Source organism: Dreissena polymorpha, chromosome 2 (genome assembly GCF_020536995.1).
Source record: "Dreissena polymorpha isolate Duluth1 chromosome 2, UMN_Dpol_1.0, whole genome shotgun sequence".
Taxonomy (NCBI): Eukaryota; Metazoa; Mollusca; class Bivalvia; order Myida; family Dreissenidae; genus Dreissena; species Dreissena polymorpha.
In genome coordinates, this window is record NC_068356.1 from 37,063,386 (window position 1) to 37,086,846 (window position 23,461).

Here is a 23,461-nt window from a genome sequence, read left to right on the forward strand (position 1 = left end):
ACACGCGCAAACATTTTTAAAAAGCTTCGTTTTCGCCTTGATAGAAGGGCTCTTTAAATAATTTAACTGGGTCAAGCGAATTGTGTATCGCGTTATGTCTTAAAATTTGACCCAGCATGTGTAGAAATATTACAATATGTATACATTTCAGAAAGGAATTTCTTCGATGAATAAGACCGAGTTCACGAAAATCGCTGCAAAATTGATGAAGTAATGGCTGTTCAAAACGATGCACCCCGTTTTCGGATGATTTCGAGTTGGATACCTTTATATATATATATATATATATATATATATATATATATATATATATATATATATATATATATATATATATATATATATTTGATAGTAAAATTAGTTTTTCAAAAAGTTGATTTTTCGTTATAATATAGAATTTATCATTCAAAATGAAATTTTCACTAATTAATATCATAGCCACACGCTAACCACCTGTGGGCACAAGAAGGTCCAAACACAAACTCGTTCTATTCTTCGTCAAACGTTATAGTCCAGAATATTTGTCCTCACTGTCTCCACAATCAGTTGACGATCGATCTGCAACATCTTTGCGTAACTCACCCCCCTATTATGTTGCTCTGACTAAGACTTATCTGTACTAAAGTAACCTCTTGCCCTCAACACTCGCGGCCTGGATTTTTTTCCAGACGAAGCAAAGCTTGTTGATAACATATCTGATTTTCAAATGGTCATTGATCTCATTAAACATCTCAAGAAGTAATCCATTGGTTTTATTATGGTAAGCGGAGACAACAAATTTTGCGCATACTTCTAATAACTATCTATAATTCTCTTGATAAACATTTATATGAAAGAAATCTGGTTCTTTCGCCGCTTTGTCAATGCTTAAAAATATAAGATAATACTCAATTTTTACTTGTCTGTCTATCATATGCAACTTTATGATTAACTTTAGTGATATCTATAGAATAATACACGGATATATTACTGCGCACATGACTGTATGGATATGATGTGTTTGATGCAGGCCATAGTTTTATCGAAGGCATTCTTTTTCTATAAAGAAGGAATGTAGTTGACACTTGTTTGTAGTTTCATTTGATCGTTCGTCAAAAAGTTGTAACTCTGTTGCTCTGGTATCTTCAATACCATTGAGTAATTAAATTGTAATGAAATTGAATGCGTTTTAATTCCCTTTTATTATTGTTAAATTTAAGTTACAATGCTATGACGTTTAATTTTATTTACACTTAAATGTATTATGAATATTGCTTGGCCAAGTGTGAGGTTGAGCGCTCAATAACCGGTTTAAACCCCCAATGCTTTGCATTGACCGTTCCAAGGCGGTGACCCAGCTTTATGCATATTTTGTTTTTATGTTGGTTTGTATTGTGCTGTATTGTGCTGTTTTGTACTGTTTGGGCAATCGGTCACTTGCCTTAAATAAAGGACCAACTAATTGTTTATAATGAGAATTTAATACTGCTCCAGCAGCTGGAGTTTCACTTCTTTATATTGAAAGGTTTGGAATGGTATCACTATCTGTTCTCTATGTTTCAACTCTTGTCTTTTTATAAATAATTTCATTCACTCTAATTAGATCAACATTTATCAAAAACACTGTTTCAACATAAACTTTGATTCCAATTATACTAACAAATTTGGTTAACCTCGAATCATTTTTTATGGTTTAATGTTTAAAATGGAATTATCGTCAACATGTTAGTTCATATATTACTGGTGAAATGACGCCTACAAGCTTAGCTAACATACCAATCGTACAAACTTGAGATGTTTGTAACTGATCTAAAACACATTTTGGAATAAAATGTTAAACTTTGAACGAGTTGAAATAATAATTTACTTTATAATGCATTTGAAGGAAAATGGTTTCCACACTTATCAACCTCCGACTTTTCTTGGGTGTAACACATGAATCTAATCAGCCAGCAACAATAATAACTACATTTATTAATACATTAATAATTACATTTATATACGAATACAGAAATATTAAAACAATGTTAAAATATGCCAGTTTTATTTAAGAAAAAGTGAAAATGTTCATGATACTATATAAATCTATTAACAGCAACTGAATATCAATGACTTAAACAAAGAACTGACTAAATGAGGGATCGACAGATGGCAATAGCGGTGACAAGGAATAAATAAATATATTAGACAAACATAGATCTGCTTTGATATGGGATGTGCAAATGGTAATAATTACGTGCCAACATTTTCGATGTCTTATAGTTCAACTGCCACTAATCAGAAAAATTATATTTTAGTACAAACTCATCTTCTGGGGCATTCGTCACTTATTGTGACATTGCAAATGATCAATGTTTTTTATCAATGTTAACGAAAATGCACGTATGACATGCGGTCTAATTTGTGGCGCATTGGTCACTTACCATGAAACTGCAAGTGTTTCATGTTAACGTAATTTCACGTATTCTCTACATAGAGCTTTTGTGTTATTTGTCATTTTGAATTCCATATTGAAAGCATTAATTATCTAGATTATGAAATATTTACTTTATAATAATATTGAATATTGTTTCTATAGCAGAAAACATTACCCAACCCTTCATCATACATTTACAAATCTCTTACGAATAATTGTATGTTCATCGGCGTTAATGTTATTACTCTGAAATGCAAGGCATCACAACCATACAAATACATTTCTGAAGATAGTGTAATAAATGTAAACATGATAACATGATATCATTTTAACTGTGTGAACGATAGCGATAGCAAATATTTAATTTTCATAATACGAACGTATTTGGAAGCAATACGATCACTATTGAAACGGTGCACACAATTCAAGTTAAAGCGCAATACAGTGTTTAACTCATTTTCAACAACATATTTTTTTTTTGATAATTAATGTAGCTTGATATAAAAATGCATTTGATTCGTCATCAGACAGCGCAAGTAAGAATAAAATGAAATAATGACAAGAATTCCGCAGTCGGAGACATATGCCCCCCCCCCCCCCCAACAAAAAAGGTGATCTAAAGTAAAAGGCCAATGTACATGTGAAGTATCAAGCCAATCAGTCAATTCGTTGACGAGTTGAACAGAAACGATTTTTACACTTATTGTGACAGTGTCCTTAACCTTTTTACATAGTGACCCCAATTTCAATAGGGGTCAACTACAGTCCAATGTCAATGTACATTAGAAGTATCAAGCCAATCGGTCAATTTGTTGTCGAGTTACTAATCGGAAACGATTTTTCCACTTATTGTGACAGTGACCATGCCCTTTGACCTAGTGACCCCAATTTAAACATGGGTCACTGTCCAAGTCAAGTGCATAAGGAACGTATCAGGCCAATCGGTCAATTTTTTGACTTGTTATTATTCGGACACAATGTTAGCACTTATTGTGATAGTGGCCTTGGCCTTTGACCCCAATTTCAATAGAGGTCATCGAATGTCCAATGCCAATGGACGGAAGAAGTATCAAACCAACTGGTCAAAAATCGTTGAAGAGTTATTGATCGGATACGATTTTCACACTTATTGTGACAGTGACCTTTGATCTACCTACCCCAATTTCATTAGGGGTCATCTACTGTCCAAGGCCTATGTACATGAGGAGTATTAGCCCAAACGGTCAATTCGTTGACGAGTTAACGATCAGAAACGAACTGGTCTACCGACAGACCGACATTCAGCAAAACAATATACCATCTCTTCTTCAAAGGGGGTCATAAAATTACACTCTGAAACGGATTGACAATTTATGTTTCGATATGATGCAAAACATCTATCATTTTAAACGGAAAACAGGCATTCAGGATTTCAATCTAGGTTTTCTCCGCTTACATTCAAAAGAACAACTGTGGGGTAATGACGTACACGTACATTTATAACATTTGTTTCGATTAAATGTCTGCTGCTTCAACAATAATGTTTCAGTTTTTAGCAAACGTAACATGTGGAAAAGTGTATAAATTATTTTATCGTATGCGTGATATTTTAAATTTGGCTGCATCTCATTCATTAGGATTATGACTATTCTTTTCCCTGACCAGATATTCGGAAATGAGTTTGTTATTGCATACCATATTGTCAATGTTTTTCGTACTGTTTAAAATCGATATATTCGTAAATGTAAATCATCGTAAAAAGCAAGCTATTCAAATCATTTTTAAGCAAGATAGTCATTTCATACAAGCTAATCGAGGCCGATTCTTTCCGCCTAGACTGCATTTTCGTTATGAAAAAATCTTTAAACAAAAAGTTCGATAACAGCGAGCAGAAAATGCTCATGCTAATCTCGTGTAATTTACAAAAATACATTAAGCAAAGGTTTCGCAAAGCGGCTTCATTATTATCGAAAACGAAAACTGTATGTCTTAATACAAAATAGTATGGTATGACATGTTAATAATTAAATAATGCATAAATAGATATAATTTGAAAACAAGCATAAGCAACTTATTACTTATAATAACGGTTTGCAAGATACACAACGTGTACTGTATGTATGATCTCAAATCCAGAACAATTGCACCGAAAATATTACTAAGGTCACTCAGGAATGCACGTTAAGTTCTGTATCGATTGCCAGTTAACAATATCCAAATGTGAGTGCATATAGAATGTTATGATCATACATTCAAGTAAGAAGATTGTATACTTGCTTCCTCCAAAGACAGCTCTGTTGCACATTAAATTTGATTCAAATGGGAACACCAACGTCACAATCGATATGCTACGGCATTTTGTTTTCTTCATGTGCAAGACGAACGCCTATATTCTAGAAATTCATTACTTGAGTGGCATTTTAATAATGTCGGTATAATTTATAACGACACCAGCAAGAAACAATGTACAATTACATAGTAACATTTAATTAGACAAAGTTACTTTTTCATTTGACATCGATTGTTTAATATGTTTTGCGTGTTGGTGGTAGTTATATTAACTTGATTGTTTTAAGTATTTTACGAAAATGGCTGTTCTTGAATCAAACCAAAATATTACATTTGAAGTATCAAAAGAATGAATGCTCAATAAAATACAGGATGTATGTACAATTTGATTCAATTCTGATTATTGAATATACTCTGTATCACTGGATTAACAATTGGCTGTTGGACACTGTAGACAGTACATTTTGATGATGATATGGGGTTGCGTTATGTTTATGTTGTTGCACTTACTGAGATTAGTATTAGGGTTAACTCTATCTATCTATCTATCTATCTATCTATCTATCTATCTATCTATCTATCTAGCTATCATCTATCGATCTATCTATCTATCTATCTATCGATCTATCTATCTATCTCGATCTAGCGATCGATCGATCTATCTATCTAGCTATCTATCTATCGATCTATCTATCGATCTATCTATCTATCTATCTATCTAGCTATCTATCTATCGAGCTATCTATCGAGCGAGCTATCTAGCTAGACCTCTCTACTACTCTACTCTCTCTCTCTCTCTCTACTAGAGACCTCTCTCTACCTCTAGCGACCTACTCTATCTATCTACTAGACCTACCTCTACCTCTCTCTACTCTCGACCTCTACCTCTCTCTCTCTACCTACTACTACTACCTACCTAGACGCGAGCGACCGAGCGACTACTACCTCTAGCCGCGACGCGACCGACCGACCCGACCTACCTACCGACCGCGACCGACCGACCCTAGACCTACCTAGAGAGACGACCGCGCTACCTACCGACCGAGACCGACCTCGCGCTACCTAGCGACCTAGCGACCTACCTACCTACCTACCGACGCCTACCGCGACCTAGCGCGCGCGACCTACCTCTACCGACCTACCTACCGCGAGACGAGACCTAGACCTACTACCTACCTACCTACCTACCTCGACCTACCTACCGACCTACTACCTACCTACCTACCTACCTACCTACCTACCTACCTACTACCTACCTCTACCTACCTACCTACCTACCTCTACCTCTACCTACCTACCTACCTACCTATCTACCTACCTACTACCTACCTACCTACCTCTACCTCTACCTCTATCTACCTACCTACCTCTACCTACCTCTACCTACCTACCTATACCTATACCTACCTACCTATACCTATACCTATATACCTACCTACCTACCTATATATATATATATATATATATATATATATATATATATATATATATGTGTATATATATATATATATATATATATATATATATATATAGCTTGTTTGATAACTTCAAAACATTTTAACTCAGACATTTAGACATTTTATTACAAAATCATTCAAGCCCTACGTCTATAGCACCATAGTCGTCTTTGTATAGATTTACTTGTATACAATCAATACATGGTAAATGTATGTTTTATCAGGCCCTATTGCTTAAAGTCATTTGATAAAACGGGTCAGATCCGAGTTTATTGTATATTCGAACGTAAATGTGTCATTAACTAAATGAGAAAAATCTTGAACCCTAATGCATCAATAACTTTGGAACACGCAGGCAACATTCAAAGCTATTACTGATTTACAGCTATCCATCGTCGGTGCCTCATTGCATCCACTATTTGTGTTATATGTGAAGCATTTATATGTTAACAAAATAATGTCAAAACATATCAATGAAATAAATGACATATTGTTACATGTTTTTAGTGTTTTTATTTGTTTGTATCCATGTTCAGGAAGTAGATTTACATCGAGTATAGATCTAGAAAACTTTCTGATCGTTTGTGTTCGTTTAAAATGAATACAGAATATTAATGCACATGTATAACATTAACGAGTCTCAAATACATCTTTGCCAAATAATTTTATTTAGAAAGAAACAAGCGATCAATAATCACTTAAATACCGCAGCTTCAGAACATGGCTCGCAGCAATTTTTATTTGTCATAATTTTGTTGCCTAGAAACAAGACAATGGTTGGTTAACCATATCTTAATTTATTACTTAATGATTACATGGTTCAGTGATGGAAACATAAAATATAAGTATGTCACAAAACATTCGCAATAACAAAATATTTAGTTTGATTATTTTCAAAAATATGCAGCAAAATCAAACGCGTGTGTTTTTCATCCTACCAATATTTGCATACAAATCAATAATATCTACGAACAAACAATTACATTAAAACAAGTCAACAATTTAAATACAAACATGATAGCATTGTTGGTTTAACCGATCGATACCAGTTTACAGACTAAGTAAATTGACGCACCAGATAATATAATAAAGCGATATCAAACAAGCTACCGGAAAAAATCAATTTAACTATCCAACGTCGTATAAGAAACTAGGCGACCAGCCTGTCATCTCCCGTCGCAACCCGTAACAAACGCTAGACAGGTAGGATATAACTCGGAGAGCTTTATAACGTCAGATTATGCAGGACGGAAAAAATAACCGGTGTTCAACACACATCTTGGTGCGCTTGTTGTTTTTAACCCGTGACATTAAACAGACAATTTAAGAACAACAAGCTTATAAATACACACCCACTTTCTTTAGAATTACGCATAGCAGTAAAATGCCTATACAGGATACAAGTCTGCTATATGTGTTCAACATATATTTCATTGGACATATGTACCAAATATCAAGTTCCAATATGACTTTAATAAGTTAAATGCTTTAAAGTAGAAAATATTAATCACTATGTAACCAACATTCATGAATTTGTATATTGAATTGAACGCGTGAATCGAACCAATCTCACTTAAAAAAATATAAATCCCTTAATAACATAAATCAGAATGGTTTGCTTCTGGGTGAATAAAATTGAATAATTGTCTGAGGATTCAGGTCTGTAATCACAAATGCATTCTTAAACTTCACAATAAATAATACTAAGAACCAAGAATATTAAGCATTTAAATATAAACATTCTTCAAAAGCTAGCTATGTCGTGAATTGTTCTTCATGAAGAATTCTGTGCTATGAGGTATTGAATACCATGCAATAATGAACTGTATTATATAATACGAACATACTCAGAAATGTTAGGTTGCATGGGCAATATTCACATTTAGTCGTCTGGTTCTTGGTTCTTTTGTTATAAGACGCGTGCATGTCTTTCTGCAACGGTTTCATTAAATATATTTCAGCCTCTTGGCCTGCAATCATTTTCCTGATGTCGTTTCTAATGCAGATTTATACAATTTGAAATCTTGATGGATGTATTAATGCTCAAATGCTGTCAGAAAACGGGGAATAACAATGAGAAACATCTTCATAAAATAATGATAAATATAATCTGTACAAAAACGCATTTAAGCCAGACATTGTTTTTGTTTTTTTTAACACAATAATATAAATTCACTGCCGCATGGATCTAAAGAAGTAACTTGCCAATTACTCACATAAACGTTCGATGGTAATGTCCGAGAATAGTAATTGCCGACTAGATTACTTTAATGTAAATACATAGTCTTAAATAGACTTACAGACATGGCATTATTGTATTTTCGTTCAATTCCGTATGTACCTTCGTTTTGTGTTAGTAGACTGCAATCCTTGGTATATCAGCCGCTTGATTCGAAAATGGGTATCATGCAATATAAGGTCAGAGTTGATACAGATCAACCTTGCGTGACTTAATAGCGCGATTCTGGTATGGTCTGATATTGAGCTACGCTAATCGCATATGGCATAAGACGAATTGTTGCATGACGATGCTTATATTACCAAATCAATGCCCATACTGTACATGATTACCGATATATAAGTTCCGTATTACTAATATTCAATGTGGCGAGCAGTTTCTTCTACTTCAAACACACTGTCATTATTAAAAAACACTTAAAGGCATGCATACGTGATATGCATACTTAGAACGGTGTCCGTTTGCAAGCATACATATATTAACTTGTGTTTACTTTAATATCGACATTACAAAATACGAACCGCATCATGCGAAAATGGCTGTTATCAGTCGTGTTTGCTAGTGAGACCACTAAGCTTTTAGGATTTTTTTTTGATCATTTAATTAATTAATACCGATTTCGGGAGAAAATATATGTTTTCCGCAACTTTCATACATTCGATGATTTTTTGAAATACAAATGTATTAACTAGTAAATATTTCCAGGAAATAAATAATGTGATATTTTTTTCATACAAACAACCTTAATATATTATTAACATTAAACAAACAATAAAGCGCATTAATCTATTATATGATTAGTAATTAAGTTGATATGAATATTTACATATATTATTGGCTTAAAAAACAATTGCGTAATGTTAAGTGGAAATTTGGTGTCAATTATGCAGCTTATGCATTGCAAATTAAATGTTGTGGTAGTAATATAATAGTTTAGTTATCGCAGCAGGATGCCGTGATGGTCCAAGCATCCCTAGGTTGGTTCTGTTATGATGACTATAGGTCAATAACACAAGTTTTTAACAATTACATGCATTTCGCGATATTATATGTGTAAGTAGATGCAGTATGTGATATTAATTCAATTTTGAATGCAAAAATATTGCACGATGAACAATTTCATTTACAATTATTTCAAATATACCATATAATTTACGGTGTTCGTTTTCAATGCTTAGTAACTAAACATACTATATACTATATATAAAGTGCATTAATTTTCTCGACAGCGTTACTGAAACAAAAATAAAACATACATTATATCTCGATGACGGAATCGATAAACCATGCAATGCTAATCTTCTTATTTTTATCACATTTTTAATTCACCATGAAATTAGTTTTTTTACTTCTGTCAGGTCAAAATAAAAAATGTCAATCAGGATAAACATAAAATTCGTGAGTACATAGACAATAAATAGTTATATTTTTATACAAATAAAAGTTCAAGCCAGATTCATTGACAATATCTCACCGACCTTTTTTAACATATGTATTCTGTACCGCCTCTGTTGAAACTATGCAAACCTTGACTCTGAATTTAGTAATTATTCAGTCGCATGCAATTACACACTTATATATTCTGCACATGTATTAACTCTGTCTGCTAAATCATATCTTATAATCAACCATCAATGCAAAGCCAGTGTATTGATGTATGCACTGAAAGCTTTCATCTTTTAATTCATTAATGGTTTATCTTGTTATGTATGGGTTTGGATTCAATATAATGGCTTGAGCTCAACTCAAGGGACGAAGACGACACTTTCAGGCCTTATTTATGCATCAAATGTGAATTGCGTTATGGTCATTGTTCGACAGGACGTTGTCTTAACTATAACCGTATGCATAATTAATTGGCTGCGGCAAATACTACATATTTGTATGCCCCAGTAAGGAATGCGAGAGACATATATTCGTCAGCCCTCATAGCTCCGCGTCTGCCCCGCTTATTGAGTGGAGTATAGCTTAAAAAGTGCTGTTTAAGTAATTGCAATAATACAAGGACCGTAACGTTTTCTTCAATAGTATTTACGGAGTTATCGACCATGGTTTATTTGATCTTTTGCAGAACATAAGAACAAAGTGTGATTATCGTGGATCCTTACTTGTTCTTTGGTTAATTTTCTTCGGAGAAAGCATACTTTACAACGTAATTTATAGGACGGAGATCTTGTCCAACATGTATAAACTTTTCACTTTTCTTGGATGTAAGACAGCAAACAAATATCATTATCAACAACAGAACCTGAATACAATGTATATACACATACATTAATATAATAACAACGTTATTTTTTGTCAGTATTTGTGGTTACAAGACGAGAATATGTCGGTGTTTCAAAATAAATCTGCCAACAACAAAATAGTAATGACTTCAACAATAGTCAGGGATCGACCGATGGCATTGACAGTGACGAGGAAGCCATAGGTATATCAGAATTTGCATTAAGGTCGATATGTTATAAAGTTGTATATGCAAATCGTAAAATTAAGTTCGAAAATTGTCGAAATATTTTATATTAAAGTTTTCTTATATTGCAACTACTACTGGTCAGATGAATGAATTTAAAGCGTCTTCTGTGACACTCGTCACTTCTCTTGACAATGCCAGTGTCTCGTGATAACGATTATTGCGCTACGGACATTTACTCATGTTTGGAAAACGTGAATCCAACAAACGCTATTTAATCAAACTTATCCGTGCGAATAAACCTATAAAAAGGCACATGTGCTTTAGGTCATTCTGATTTCCATTGTGTAAGTAGTTAATTGTTTTAGTCGATCATTCACTTTGCGTTGACATTAATTATTGGTAAATAGAAAACAGTAAAAAAAAACACACTAATAAAAGCATTCATCACACCTACCAGTCAAAGATATTCTATAATCACATATACATAGGCCGCATACTGTAGTGTAGTGTACTAAAGTAACAACATTTTAATAGCCATCTACGTTTGTATTAAAACTTTGAAAATAATGCAAAGAATCACAATCACACAAACACCGTTACAAACATTTATGATAAATGTATATATGAGTATGTGATATAATGTAAAATGCATTAATGGTATGAAATATAGCGATAGCAAATATTTAATATTAAAAATAGCAACTTGTTACGAAACAGTGGTTTAACAATTGAAACGATGCTTACTTTCTGAGATAATGGGCTAGACATAGTATAACACCCACATTTTAAAAACAGAAACAATTTATTTGGATAATAAGTGTGGCCTAATATAAAAAAGCATTTGATTCGTCATCAGACAGCACAGGTAAGAATTTACTGACACGTTAACTGTAATAACTCGAAACGGATTGACAAAATAAATATGATGCAAATTATATATGAAAAGTTAAACGAAGAACAGTTTTTTGGGGTTTCCAGCAAAAAGTAACAGCCGTTCATATATAAAAGAACTACTGGGGAGTTATTACGTGCAATCTAATTTATATTAAATATGTGTTTGCATTGTGATTGTATGCTGATTCAGAAATTATTGATAAGAACTAAGCACATGTTACATCGAGAAAATATGTGAGGAAATTACGTTATTGAATGGGTGATATTTTCTCTTAGATTGTCTGCATCCCTGCCTCTGACGTTTTTTTCCCAGAGCATAGCCTTTGTTTAATTAATCAGGAATACAACTCTTATTGCATGTCACCAGATATTCTGAATTGTGTTTGTAATTGTATTGAGATACTGCCGATTTTTGCGGAATGTTTTACACTATAATTGCAGTCTGGACAGTGCATCGTCTACGTCTGACGTTAATTTCCTCTTTGAATCTTATTTTGTAATTCAATTTATAATGGGAATAATGTCGTTATTCTATGTTAAACTACATTTTAATGTTGTCAATCTTTAAATACGCTATGAATTTTTAACGGTACATGGGCATTAATGCTTCAAGAAATCCACACTTTCCCATTTGTTTTTAACCATTCAAATAATCTACAATAGATTTATTATAATGTGAGTAGCATATTATACATTATACCCTTGACCTATAAGTGATAATGCTTTCACACTTTGACCACTTTGACACACATGTTAACCTTTGGAAATCAGTGCATAATTTTGAATTATAATGAATCAGTGATGCACTTAATGAAATCAGTTCGATTATTGTGAGCGACAGCTAGTTAACATGTGTAACATGAATATTCAAATTATTTAATACATGGGGATGTTAAAGAATTGAACAAGTCGTTTAATAGGCCGTCTCGTTTAGGTTAATATGTTTGCTCCACGAGAGAGAGAGAGAGAGGGGGGGGGGGGGGGGGCAGTATATGGGTACGAATAAAACGTGGATTTTGTATGCACTTAATGTTCAAATAATTATATAATTAAGGTTTCTACTATCTGAGTTTAAGGTACTGGATTTATAAAATCGTAGCCATAAAGCTATTAGCTGAGACCCCAAGGAACGAAGCTGTTCTCGGCTCTTCGCCAAGTTTAACAGATGTGTAAGGACATTTGCCCTTTAAACTGGCAGTTATGTTTTTTTAACAAATCAAATAATGTATGTTCTGAGCAAGTTTCACGATGAATTGAATAATATTGTCATTTTTAGATTTGTTTTGAATTGCTTTACTTCATCCACATATGTTAAACGACGTGACGGCAATGATTTTCAAATTACCTGAACCAATCGTTCGTAGCGAGCTTCATAAAGATTGAAATGTGATTGTTGAGTGTTAAGCAGCTTCTTTTTTAATCTGACCTGGTTTGCTAGTTTTTGATCCCAAGTGCCTGAGCTTCAAACTTGACCCAGAATGTTCACAGGTATTGTCTAACACTTAAGTAGATATCATTGGGAACAATTTTCTGACCAAATTTCATGAAGATTGGGCTATCAACATTGTGTCCATAATGTTCACAAATGCAACCTTGCAACGACCACCTGAGCAATTTGTTGTGGTCGTAGCGTCATTAAGCACCGTCTATAAACATTTTGTGTTTCATTTCAGATTTAAAGAAATGGCAACCAATGAGATCGTCCATTATTCATATGTGATAAAAACAAAAAATAATAATTTCGAATAAAGATTTACGACAAAAATAAAATCCGTAGGGGATGCTCATATAGACCAAGCACTACTTAAACGTAACAATGCGACCTGCAGTGTACGCCAGCGTTATGCGTAACCGGAAGCCGGGTGCGCGACGGAGACCAAAGTCTGCGCCGCACGTGTTCTCTTGGCAACGGTTCTTCCTGATAGTGTTCCTAGGCACCGTGTCATTTATACCGGGCCTCATAGTGACAATCATTGGTATCCATGTACCGGGCGTGCCAGGGGATGAAGTGTAAGGAACTCGTCTTACCAAATTCGTCCACGTATTTGTTTACGAAAATGTCCGTTGATTTATAAAAAAAACATTGTCCGCAGCCTTGAACCCCCAAAATGGTAAAGAACATAAACCTTCAAGAAATTTAAATCACAAACGTTTGATCATTTCGATACTTTACACTGTAGTTTCTATGATCTTGGGATAAATTAGCATCACGGAGTCATTGCCAGTTGGTGCAAAATAACGCTAGTATTTAGAGAATTGTATTTAAATATTTATTATGTGTACACGAAACAAGAAACGCCATTAGAAAATTTTAGACGTATATGACGTGCATAATAATTGTTATAACTAAACGATGTCAATTTCCTGTAAATAATTAAACAATAAGTTTTCATTTTGCATGTATATGATATCAAACTTTTACTGTATTTCACGACGTTCGCTTTATAGGTGTAAACTTTTGATAAATGTCGGACATTGTTTAAATAGTTTTGTTTTATTTTACATTTGTTTCACTGTAATTGGATCCGCAATAGCTGTCCAATGTTTCGTTTTTAGAAGTAATACACGCACAATATGTCTTATTTGCTATTGTTCCAGATTCTTCAAGTACATCGGCCCAGCGAGTCTCGCTGTGGGGGTGGGTCTCATTGCTGCGGCCGGGCTCTACTATTGCTGCTGGGGTGTACAGAGCCCCGTGAGCGCTAAGAATTCAGCTGTAAGTACACATGCTGTCGCTCTATAAATGATAATAACGGGTCATTCGTGGAAAGCATGTTAAGGTGTTGCTTAGGCTTTGATTGGGCAGTTAGTCATCCGTACTTTTTGTGAGTATTCAAGCAGTCCTATTTATGCCCCGTTGGTGTAAGCTCTTGGTCTTATCTTTAAGTTTTGGGAGGCGGAAAACTACAACGGGCGAGGCATGGTCAGGGGTGATAAGGTTAAGGTAAGGGTTAGGGTTAGGGGTCGGGTTAGGGTTAGGGTTGGGTTTAGGCTAACCCAAACCCTAACCCGACCTCAAACACTAACCCAAACGCTAACCCTAACCCTCTAACCCCCCCCCCCCCTTGCGCAATACCATACCATGCCTCGCCCGTTGTAGTTTTCCGCCTCCCTCTTAAAGTACATAATGTTTCGCATCAAATCATCGCTATCGCTGTTGCAGCTATACTAATATGTAACATGTTCCCATACATAAATGTGTGACCGTAACGGAGTTATGTATTCTCCGGGTGTATAGTACTATTATAAATATAATTTTTAATGACTCCACAAAGGTGAAATATGTTGGAATAAAGATGACTTGAGAGTCATTTAAAATATGTTTTATGCCATATGCGGCCAGCGTAGACCAGAGTCACATGTTATCTTGTTTGCCATGTTAATTTTAATTTCAATGCTACGTGGCGATTGATTGTTTTACACTTTCTATAATGTTGTATAAAGTTGGGCTAAATGCAAGGTAGACTTAAATCTGCTTAAACTTAAATGATTTGGATTGATCGTTCCAATACGGAACTTCAGTTATAATACATTTCCATTTTTACAACATTGTTATACATTTATGTTTATTTTGTGTTGTATGTTTTGCCATAAAATTCCTTTAATTTGATTACTTACGGAAATTTGTAAGGATTTCTCAAATACAAATATCATCCAGTTGCATTATGTCTATATGTATTATACTCGCATTAGTTTATTGCATATTATATCCGTATTCCCTATGTTTTTAATATATTATGGAATTATTTCAGAAACACAAGAAATCAGTTGACAGGTCCGACAACTACGACCCTTTGCAGGTACAAACGCTCCCAATCAGTTGAACAATATATAAACCCCTATTATAATATGTAGATAATCTTTATCCTATTGATATTTAAGATTGCTGTCTCTGGAAATAATCGTAATATCACGCCTTGATTGCTTATTTTACACATATACTATACGTGTCTTAACCATTTTTTCATACCTGTGATTGTGCGCATGAGTGCTTTGGCGCTTTGTGTAATTTTCGCATATCTATTTAATTGATCTCATTTCACTTCGAAAATAGACGTTGATTATTGATCCCAATTGTTGTCATTTAGATGGGTTTGATTATTAATCGTCAAAGATAACCGTTGGAAATAACCCATTTCGCTGTCTGCATCCATCTTGTACAGCATATTGTATTCTCGTTTTGGAATGAATTGGGTCAGCGTTATTTCTACATTGGAAATTAAAAAATCTCATACTGCTCTACCATATTGTGACAGAACTCTGCTTTACAACTGCTCTTTTTTAAATATGGAATCATGCATTATAATTATTTCTACAATTCTAAAGATTGAAAATGTTTCCTTTTTAGAATCCTTCTGTTGCTGCAATTTCCGACAACGGAAACTGTCAATCGCCTCGTGCAAGTGTAAAAAGCAATCGTAACAGCAGGCCGACAACCCCAGATCAGAAATCAGGTCGCCCTAGTAACGGAGGCCAACGTTACCGCACCACGTCCAGAACATCGCTAGACTTACAGCGTAGTCAAGGTCATCAAAACTCGCGTCACAGACACAGTTCATATTCCCACAACAGTCGTTCCTATGTACCGACCCCTGCCGCACTCTCTGCAGCAGTAGCATCTGAAACACCGGCAGACATTATCGTGGCCTTTCTTCCGGAATGCGCACCACTGGCACAGAGTGAAACAGCGTAAGTCGTCAATACACTGTCATATTAGTTCAATTGTAATCACTTATTTTGAACTACCAGTATTATTCTTTCGTGTGATGGCATTTGATTAGGTTTTGTTTCCCTTGTAATAAGGTTATGTTTTAGTTGTTATTTAATTTCAGATCTGTTGACGTTACAATTGACATAGAACCAGACATTCATGGTGACAAGAATGTGTAAATCAAAGAAACCTACAGCTTTTCAATGCTCAAGGTGTCCACTCTACTGCGAAGTCTATTATATGAACTTGCAGATCCTGTAAGTTAATAAATAATTACTAATTCACCGACTAAACAGGTTTAAACGCAGTTGATTTTCATAAGAACCATTATATATTCATGTGAATTTTTTCTTTAAATTTTGTCAAGCCTGGAAAAATCGGTAAATTTTGCAGATGTTATTTTTCAAATCGAAACATGAAACAATGAACTAAATTACAAAGTTCCGGACGCAAAGATTGGGATGTTTCTGTTCGTTGCTTCAAATTGTGAGAGAACATGATTTAGATGCGTTTCGAACAATATCACATGAAAACTGAACTAATCGATTCGTCCTGTTATGCCCAGTGACACACATTTGTATGACCGGTGTATTGGTATTTGATATAACTATCTTATTTATGACTTCTGAGTGCAATTATTGCGACAGGGAATCTTCCAAAATGACTCGTTCTGTTAATCTGCGAGACCGTGTTCGTTTAATGAACCGATTCGCAAAATAAAGTTGTATCTGTCCGCTGGTTGTGACCAATTGTGTATGTTCAAACCAGTTGATTTCTACAATAATTAGTCAAACTGTAAACCGATTGCCTTGCAGACATCATGGCCAACAGTGCTTTGATTTCGAATGTCTTACATCAGAAACAAAAAAATATGTAACTACAAAGTAATTTTGAATTGTTTCGTAAGATATTCAATAGCACAAATTATGGTATAATCAGGAAAGTCATTAAAATAACATGTGTTAAATCATACATGAAACATGGCGACAGTCAGTAAGTATGTTGTCGTGTGAAGACAAATTTAGAAATGATTATTCTTTATATATAACTACATATTATTTATATACTATTTATTCCGTTTTATGCCACTTTTACAGCGAATAACGTTGGTTAAAGCCCCGTTTATTAAATTTCTGCTATAATCAACGGCACGTGCTACGTTGTTAGACAACGTTGAAAACAAATGTAGTTCCTTGCATATAACAACTAAATCTTCTATTGATGTTATAAAACTTTTAGATTTGCAATTCAATATGAATAAAATTGTAATCAATAACGTGCGACTCTTTGTCACAGAACGATATTCTGATTTAAAAAAAATGATTATTTGATCAACGGTTATTTTTGGAGTAATACACTGACCATGGTTACACTACAGTCGTTATCAAAGTACGACAAACACTCATGAAAAATAATTTTCTTTAAATAAAAAGGTTCACTGAATAAACAGTGGGATAAATATAGATAGGTTAGTGTTGATTATAGATCAGGTTTATCATGCTCGACACGAAAACGAAAAAGCACTCGCCAAGGCTCGTGCTTTTTGTTTTCTAAGCCTCGCATGATAAACCTGATCTATAATCAACACTAACCTATTGTTCTCTTTATAAGCTTGATAATGTAGGTTGTATTATAGAGTGATATAATACATTAATCGCATTAAAAGATATATCATCAACGTATCATGCATGGTTGTTGGTTAATCTGTTTTTGAGATTGAAATGAACGGTCCACAAAACGTTCGTTGTTTAAACGGAAGTAAATTTTTATTACATAGTGCATATTATTTCTATTTTGTCGTATTTATGTTTGCTTTTTTATTCGTACTTGTGGTACCCATATATTGTCTAGTTATATAACATATACGTGTTTTAACATGTGTTACGCTCCTTCCATATACAGTTTTCCAATAAATCTGTAACACAGTCTTATTCGTTATTTCATGATAATGTGTTATAAATCATAATCTTTTTAAAGTTATCAAAATGCAGAGTCGACGTTATTTCATGTGACAATTAACACATTAACGATTTAAATATTCTTTAGTGTTTTCATTAAACAAAATTCCAAACGTAGTCACACATATGGATACTTGTTTTTAATAAATACTCGTAATTCTAGACGGTAAGACATTTCCTCCGAAGAAGCACTATATCGGTGAGTTATTTACCAGACATGTATTTACCGTCGATCACACAGACACTTGCCTCAGACAAGTCTGGAATCTAACATGAGAAGTAGGTCGTGTTACAAGAAATCGTTTCCATGGTGACACACTTCTTTTCGGAAATAGCGACTGTTGATAAGATCATTTTGAGATGTGAGCATAGCAACAACAGCGTCGTTAATGAAGTTGATTTCAGCCCGTATAAAGAGTGTTCCTTGCGCGGAAAACTTGATTATTCTGCGGATACGAAGAATTCTCTAAAATAGCATTCAGTGATGCATCTGTGTAAATTTATCTGCGTCAATTAAACTTGTCAATATTTGCAAACGCTTGGATGAATTTGCAGTTGGTTACAGTGCAACAATTGGAGAATGTGTTATTATCTAACTTAATGGAACCGATTCCACTGCGTTGAATTGACGCGTAAACTGCATTTTGACACATTTTGTGAAATAGTAGCCCCAACGACTTGTCCCATAAGTGTTTCCAGTCTGCATTTGAAAAAATGTCGTATCAAACGTAACTGAATATAAATGTATGTCGGGTTTACAAATGTAAGGGAAACCTTCATCCGCTGCTCAGACATCTAATGTAGGAATTAAAACTGCAGAGATCTCGTGATTAATGTTCCTGGACTCAAAACGAAAAGTTATATCCATTTAATTGACAAGTTAAATGGAGTCTGGATCATTTTCATGTTTTGTCAGTAGTAATTTCCTGGTGTTATGAGAACCTAGGCAAACAGACATTTGCTGTGTTATTGCCTCACATGTAATGTTAAGGATATTGCACAGATAGGTATACAACTTCAACACAACAAATTGGACTCGTACTGGTAATATCGTAAAATTATGAGACATACAAATTATACGTGTATTTACATTTAATTTCTTAGCTATACTATGAACTCATAAATGAACCTAATGCAGTTGCAGGAAAATTCGATAATAAATAAATACAATAATATAGCAAGTCCTTAAATAGGATATGATATTCTCTGAGTTATATGGACCGTGACGCAGCTGATATGCTAATAACTTTGTATTATGTGTACAACATGACTACTTATGAAGTCATTAATCTGACACATGCTAATTGCACACATATCTGCTCTACTACTGTAATTGCTTATTGTGTAACGTGCGTACGTCTTATAATCAATGAAATGCGTTCACGGATAAAGACTTGAATATAACCTCGGAGTAATCAGGGTTTATTTATAAACTTTTGCGTCATTTCATGTATTTAATTCAAAGAAGGAAGACACATTTAAGTTTGATGGTCTACTTGACATGCACATTTGTATAAATGAACTTTAATTGGGGGACAGGAACATGTGCTTTCTCCGACAAAAAGTTTAACAGAAGGTACGTGTGTGCATAATAAAGCTTTATTTGGATAAATTTGGGATCATTTTGTACGAAAATATTTACAAAAAAAGTATTACAAGCTTGTAAAAGAAATATCTTTCAACAATCATCGATATTACTTTTAGCATTTAAGGTAAAAACATATTTAAAAATCACTATTCGAAATCGCAGGCACATAGTTCGAAGCCAACATTTCATAAACTAGAGAACGAGAATGGTAGTACATACTTGTGAAAATATATGTGATGTGAATATATTTTATATGTGCTAAAAGGAAACACATACATCGAGTTACACTTAGAAAGTTAGTTGAAAACATACAGCAGAATAACTCAATTGCACAATGCCGATTGAAAGTAAACACGAGCATAAAGGATCCACGCAAAACAAATAATAGTTAAATACTTAAACACCAAAAACTTATAAAGAAACTTTGCATTGCACGATTGTGTTAAATAAACAACGATATGTTCGTCCCACCATCTTATTGCACGGTTGCATCTATACGGATTTGCGTCGTTACGTTTATTTGCATCTCATTTTCTCTACATAGTTTGATATTGGATTGATAATGTGTGTTAGATATTTCAGAAAAATATAATTCGTTTGCGCCATGCAGCCTTTAACGTTTAACCACTGTGACATGTTTGTGAGTTTGTGACATAGAATAAAGATTCCCTTAATAATTCGGTCGTTGTGCTATGCTTATAGGGTATATGATTTATCTTAATACGTATGTTCATTTTTAAATTATTTATGAATTTATATAGTTTTAAAATATATATTAATGTTAAGAAGATTATATTGAACAATATATTCGGAGTAAATAGATTTGTACATTTGTGTGACATGTGTTTGTGCTGCTTGGTATAAATATGGAAATACTTAAACCCCAGTATCATTATCAGGACATATTGTTTTGTTATAATCTGCTTCAATTTTATTTAAGGTAAGTGATTAATCGCCTATGCAATACGGGTCAGAACATACAACACACAACTCAACATTGACTGAATGATGTTACCTGGGGTCAATACAAATCAGTGGGGGTTTAAACTGAAATAAAGCCATTTAGGCACGCAGAAAACCAAATATAGAATCACACACGTGTAAAACATTTTGTTAAATATTAACCTCATATGAATCTAATTCAAATAATATCAATTTATATTCACCCAGTAAGCCACTTGAACATCATAAGTTTAACCTTTTATTTTAACTCGCTTTCAGTGATCGCCTGAAGCCTATTATGATACTCTTGCTTTCGTCTCCATAATAGAATTGGTACAGGGTGTTTTAAATGTAAATCTTTAGAATATTCGAAAACTGGGAGCAAAACTGGGACCTCCTGATCGTTTAGAGGACACCATATTGGCAGCACCACCTAGATCTATGTATTACATATTTGCCGGGTATACAGTTTGTATAGCATCAATATAATACATGTGCTTATCTTAAAATACACAATATTTTTTTCTTGCCGAGTCGGATATAATACCAAACGATAAGACCGTAGACACTGTTCTGTTTGTTATCTGTTTATCATACATATACGCCAAAATTTTAAAGGAAATAAGAAACCAAAATCACTAAAAATAACTTTAGAGAGAAAGAAACACGTTGTAACGTTTGACGTGTTTTCATGACGTCGTCAGCACTTGCGCTTAATATTTGTAAATACTTTTTGGTTGACATTTGGGTCTAAATGTTAAACATATTGGTACCAAAGTGTGTTGTGTTCAATTGCCTTCATCACTAGAAAATAATGACTTCATAGTTGATTCCTATACCCGTTACGCACCAACTGACTTTATGTAAAAAAACCACTTTTTGTAACGTCGTCTCCGACGTGGTGGTACGATAAACGTCTATATTGATTCATAAGGTGTCCTCTTTGTCCTTTCTTAAAACAAAAAAAAAATAACAAGACAAACAAACCTAGTTGTATAGTAATTGAAGCTAGAGAAAGATTAGATGGTAATACTGTTGGTAAAGCTAGACAATTTTACAACGATATGAATCTTTATCTCTTATTATGGATCCGATAAATTGTTCATGCGATGAAACCACTTCGGCTTCAGCCTCATTGTTTAATTCCTTCAAATTGGAACACTGAACTGATCACACATTACCAGAATTACCAACGTTAGCGCCAAGTCGTCTATTTCTCAGTATACACGTACATGGCAGCTAATGCGTGGTATAACATATTGCGCCATGATGTATTAAAGATATACTAGTTTTGTTTTACTTGAAATTGATTGAAATGACAGTTTTCATTCATCAAAACCAGTCTCGCAAGTAAACCAGAGGTATAAACGAAACTCGGTGTGTTATACACATATATTTATTTATAATATGTTCGTTCAGATTTTGAGGAATTCATTCACATCGATTTATACTTACATAGCTTTGTATATATAGATTGCGTATTTAACAAGCATACTTTCAATTTATGTGGCATATCATATTATGTAATTGAGATGTATTTTAAACAATAACGGAATTGCTTAATATCATTAAGGAAGTTAAGAAAGAGCGATATCCAACACTTAACTAAATTAGGCATTTGCAATGTAACCACGCTCATTATTTAGTATTGTAACTGAAACTTCATTATCGCGATTGAGTCGCGGTGCCAATGTATTATGTCAATTAATATTGTTATTAACCAGGAAGTTGCATACACGATGTTATCAAATAACACTGACACGTAGGTTTGTAGGAGCAAACTGCTTGTAACCACGTTTCGTGCAAAAGACTTTTGGAAATGCACACGAATGTAGGTTATGTAATCTCGTTGACATTGTGTGTTAAAAGCGTGATTTAAATAAAACAAACATAAAGTACATCTCATTATTGACGTCACAACTCAGATTTAATGAAATACATATGCGTACATAGTCTATAAATCCTAACTTGTAAAGAAAATAAAGAAACAAGAAACATAACAATACCAGTGAAATACCTCAATCCAAACTTAGGTTCTACACCGGAAGCCATGTTTTGACTTTATAGTAAGATTGACAATCGCCTTAAACTGACCGACCCCAAATGCAATCCCGAGCTATGTTATCAAGTAAGCTTTATACACCCATAATCTCGGTGTGATACTTCTATTCAAACTGAAGTTATTGAGAATATGCCATTTTCCTACTTTTAGTAACAATGACATTGGTCTTTACCTGACATGCCAAAAATATAATCCAATTGTAGTTTTTGTTTCAAGCTTGCTTTATACTAATTTTCATTCATGCCAATTAAAAACTGAAGTTATTGACCGAAAACCATTTCTTTGCTGTTTTCCCTTTTTTATAACTGTGACCTTGATCGGACCAGCTACAAAAGCTTTTCCCTGTTTGGTGTTCATATCATCTACCTGCGCGCAGCATTAGATATCTATAATACCATCTAACCTCAAGTTACTGAGAGGAAATAATTTTTCTATTTTTTTAAGTAACAGCGACCTTGACACAGCATGCCTCTGATACATTACCAACGTAGAATATTTCACCAATATTTATTGTTGAAAACAAGACGAAAC

The 23,461-nt window shown here is 33.9% G+C and overlaps 1 protein-coding gene across 1 annotated transcript in view; it reads left to right on the forward strand.

The window, feature by feature from the left end:
- Nucleotides 1-17,120, forward strand: part of LOC127866637 (uncharacterized) — a 43,913-nt gene extending 26,793 nt beyond the window's left edge. The window contains exons 2-6 of the mRNA XM_052407342.1: nucleotides 13,343-13,679; nucleotides 14,268-14,385; nucleotides 15,422-15,469; nucleotides 16,018-16,358; nucleotides 16,502-17,120. Of these exons, the coding sequence (XP_052263302.1) occupies nucleotides 13,486-13,679; nucleotides 14,268-14,385; nucleotides 15,422-15,469; nucleotides 16,018-16,358; nucleotides 16,502-16,559 (759 nt within the window). The 5' untranslated portion in view covers nucleotides 13,343-13,485 and the 3' untranslated portion in view covers nucleotides 16,560-17,120. The remainder of the gene's footprint in view (nucleotides 1-13,342; nucleotides 13,680-14,267; nucleotides 14,386-15,421; nucleotides 15,470-16,017; nucleotides 16,359-16,501) is intronic.
- Nucleotides 17,121-23,461: the final 6,341 nt, after the last annotated feature.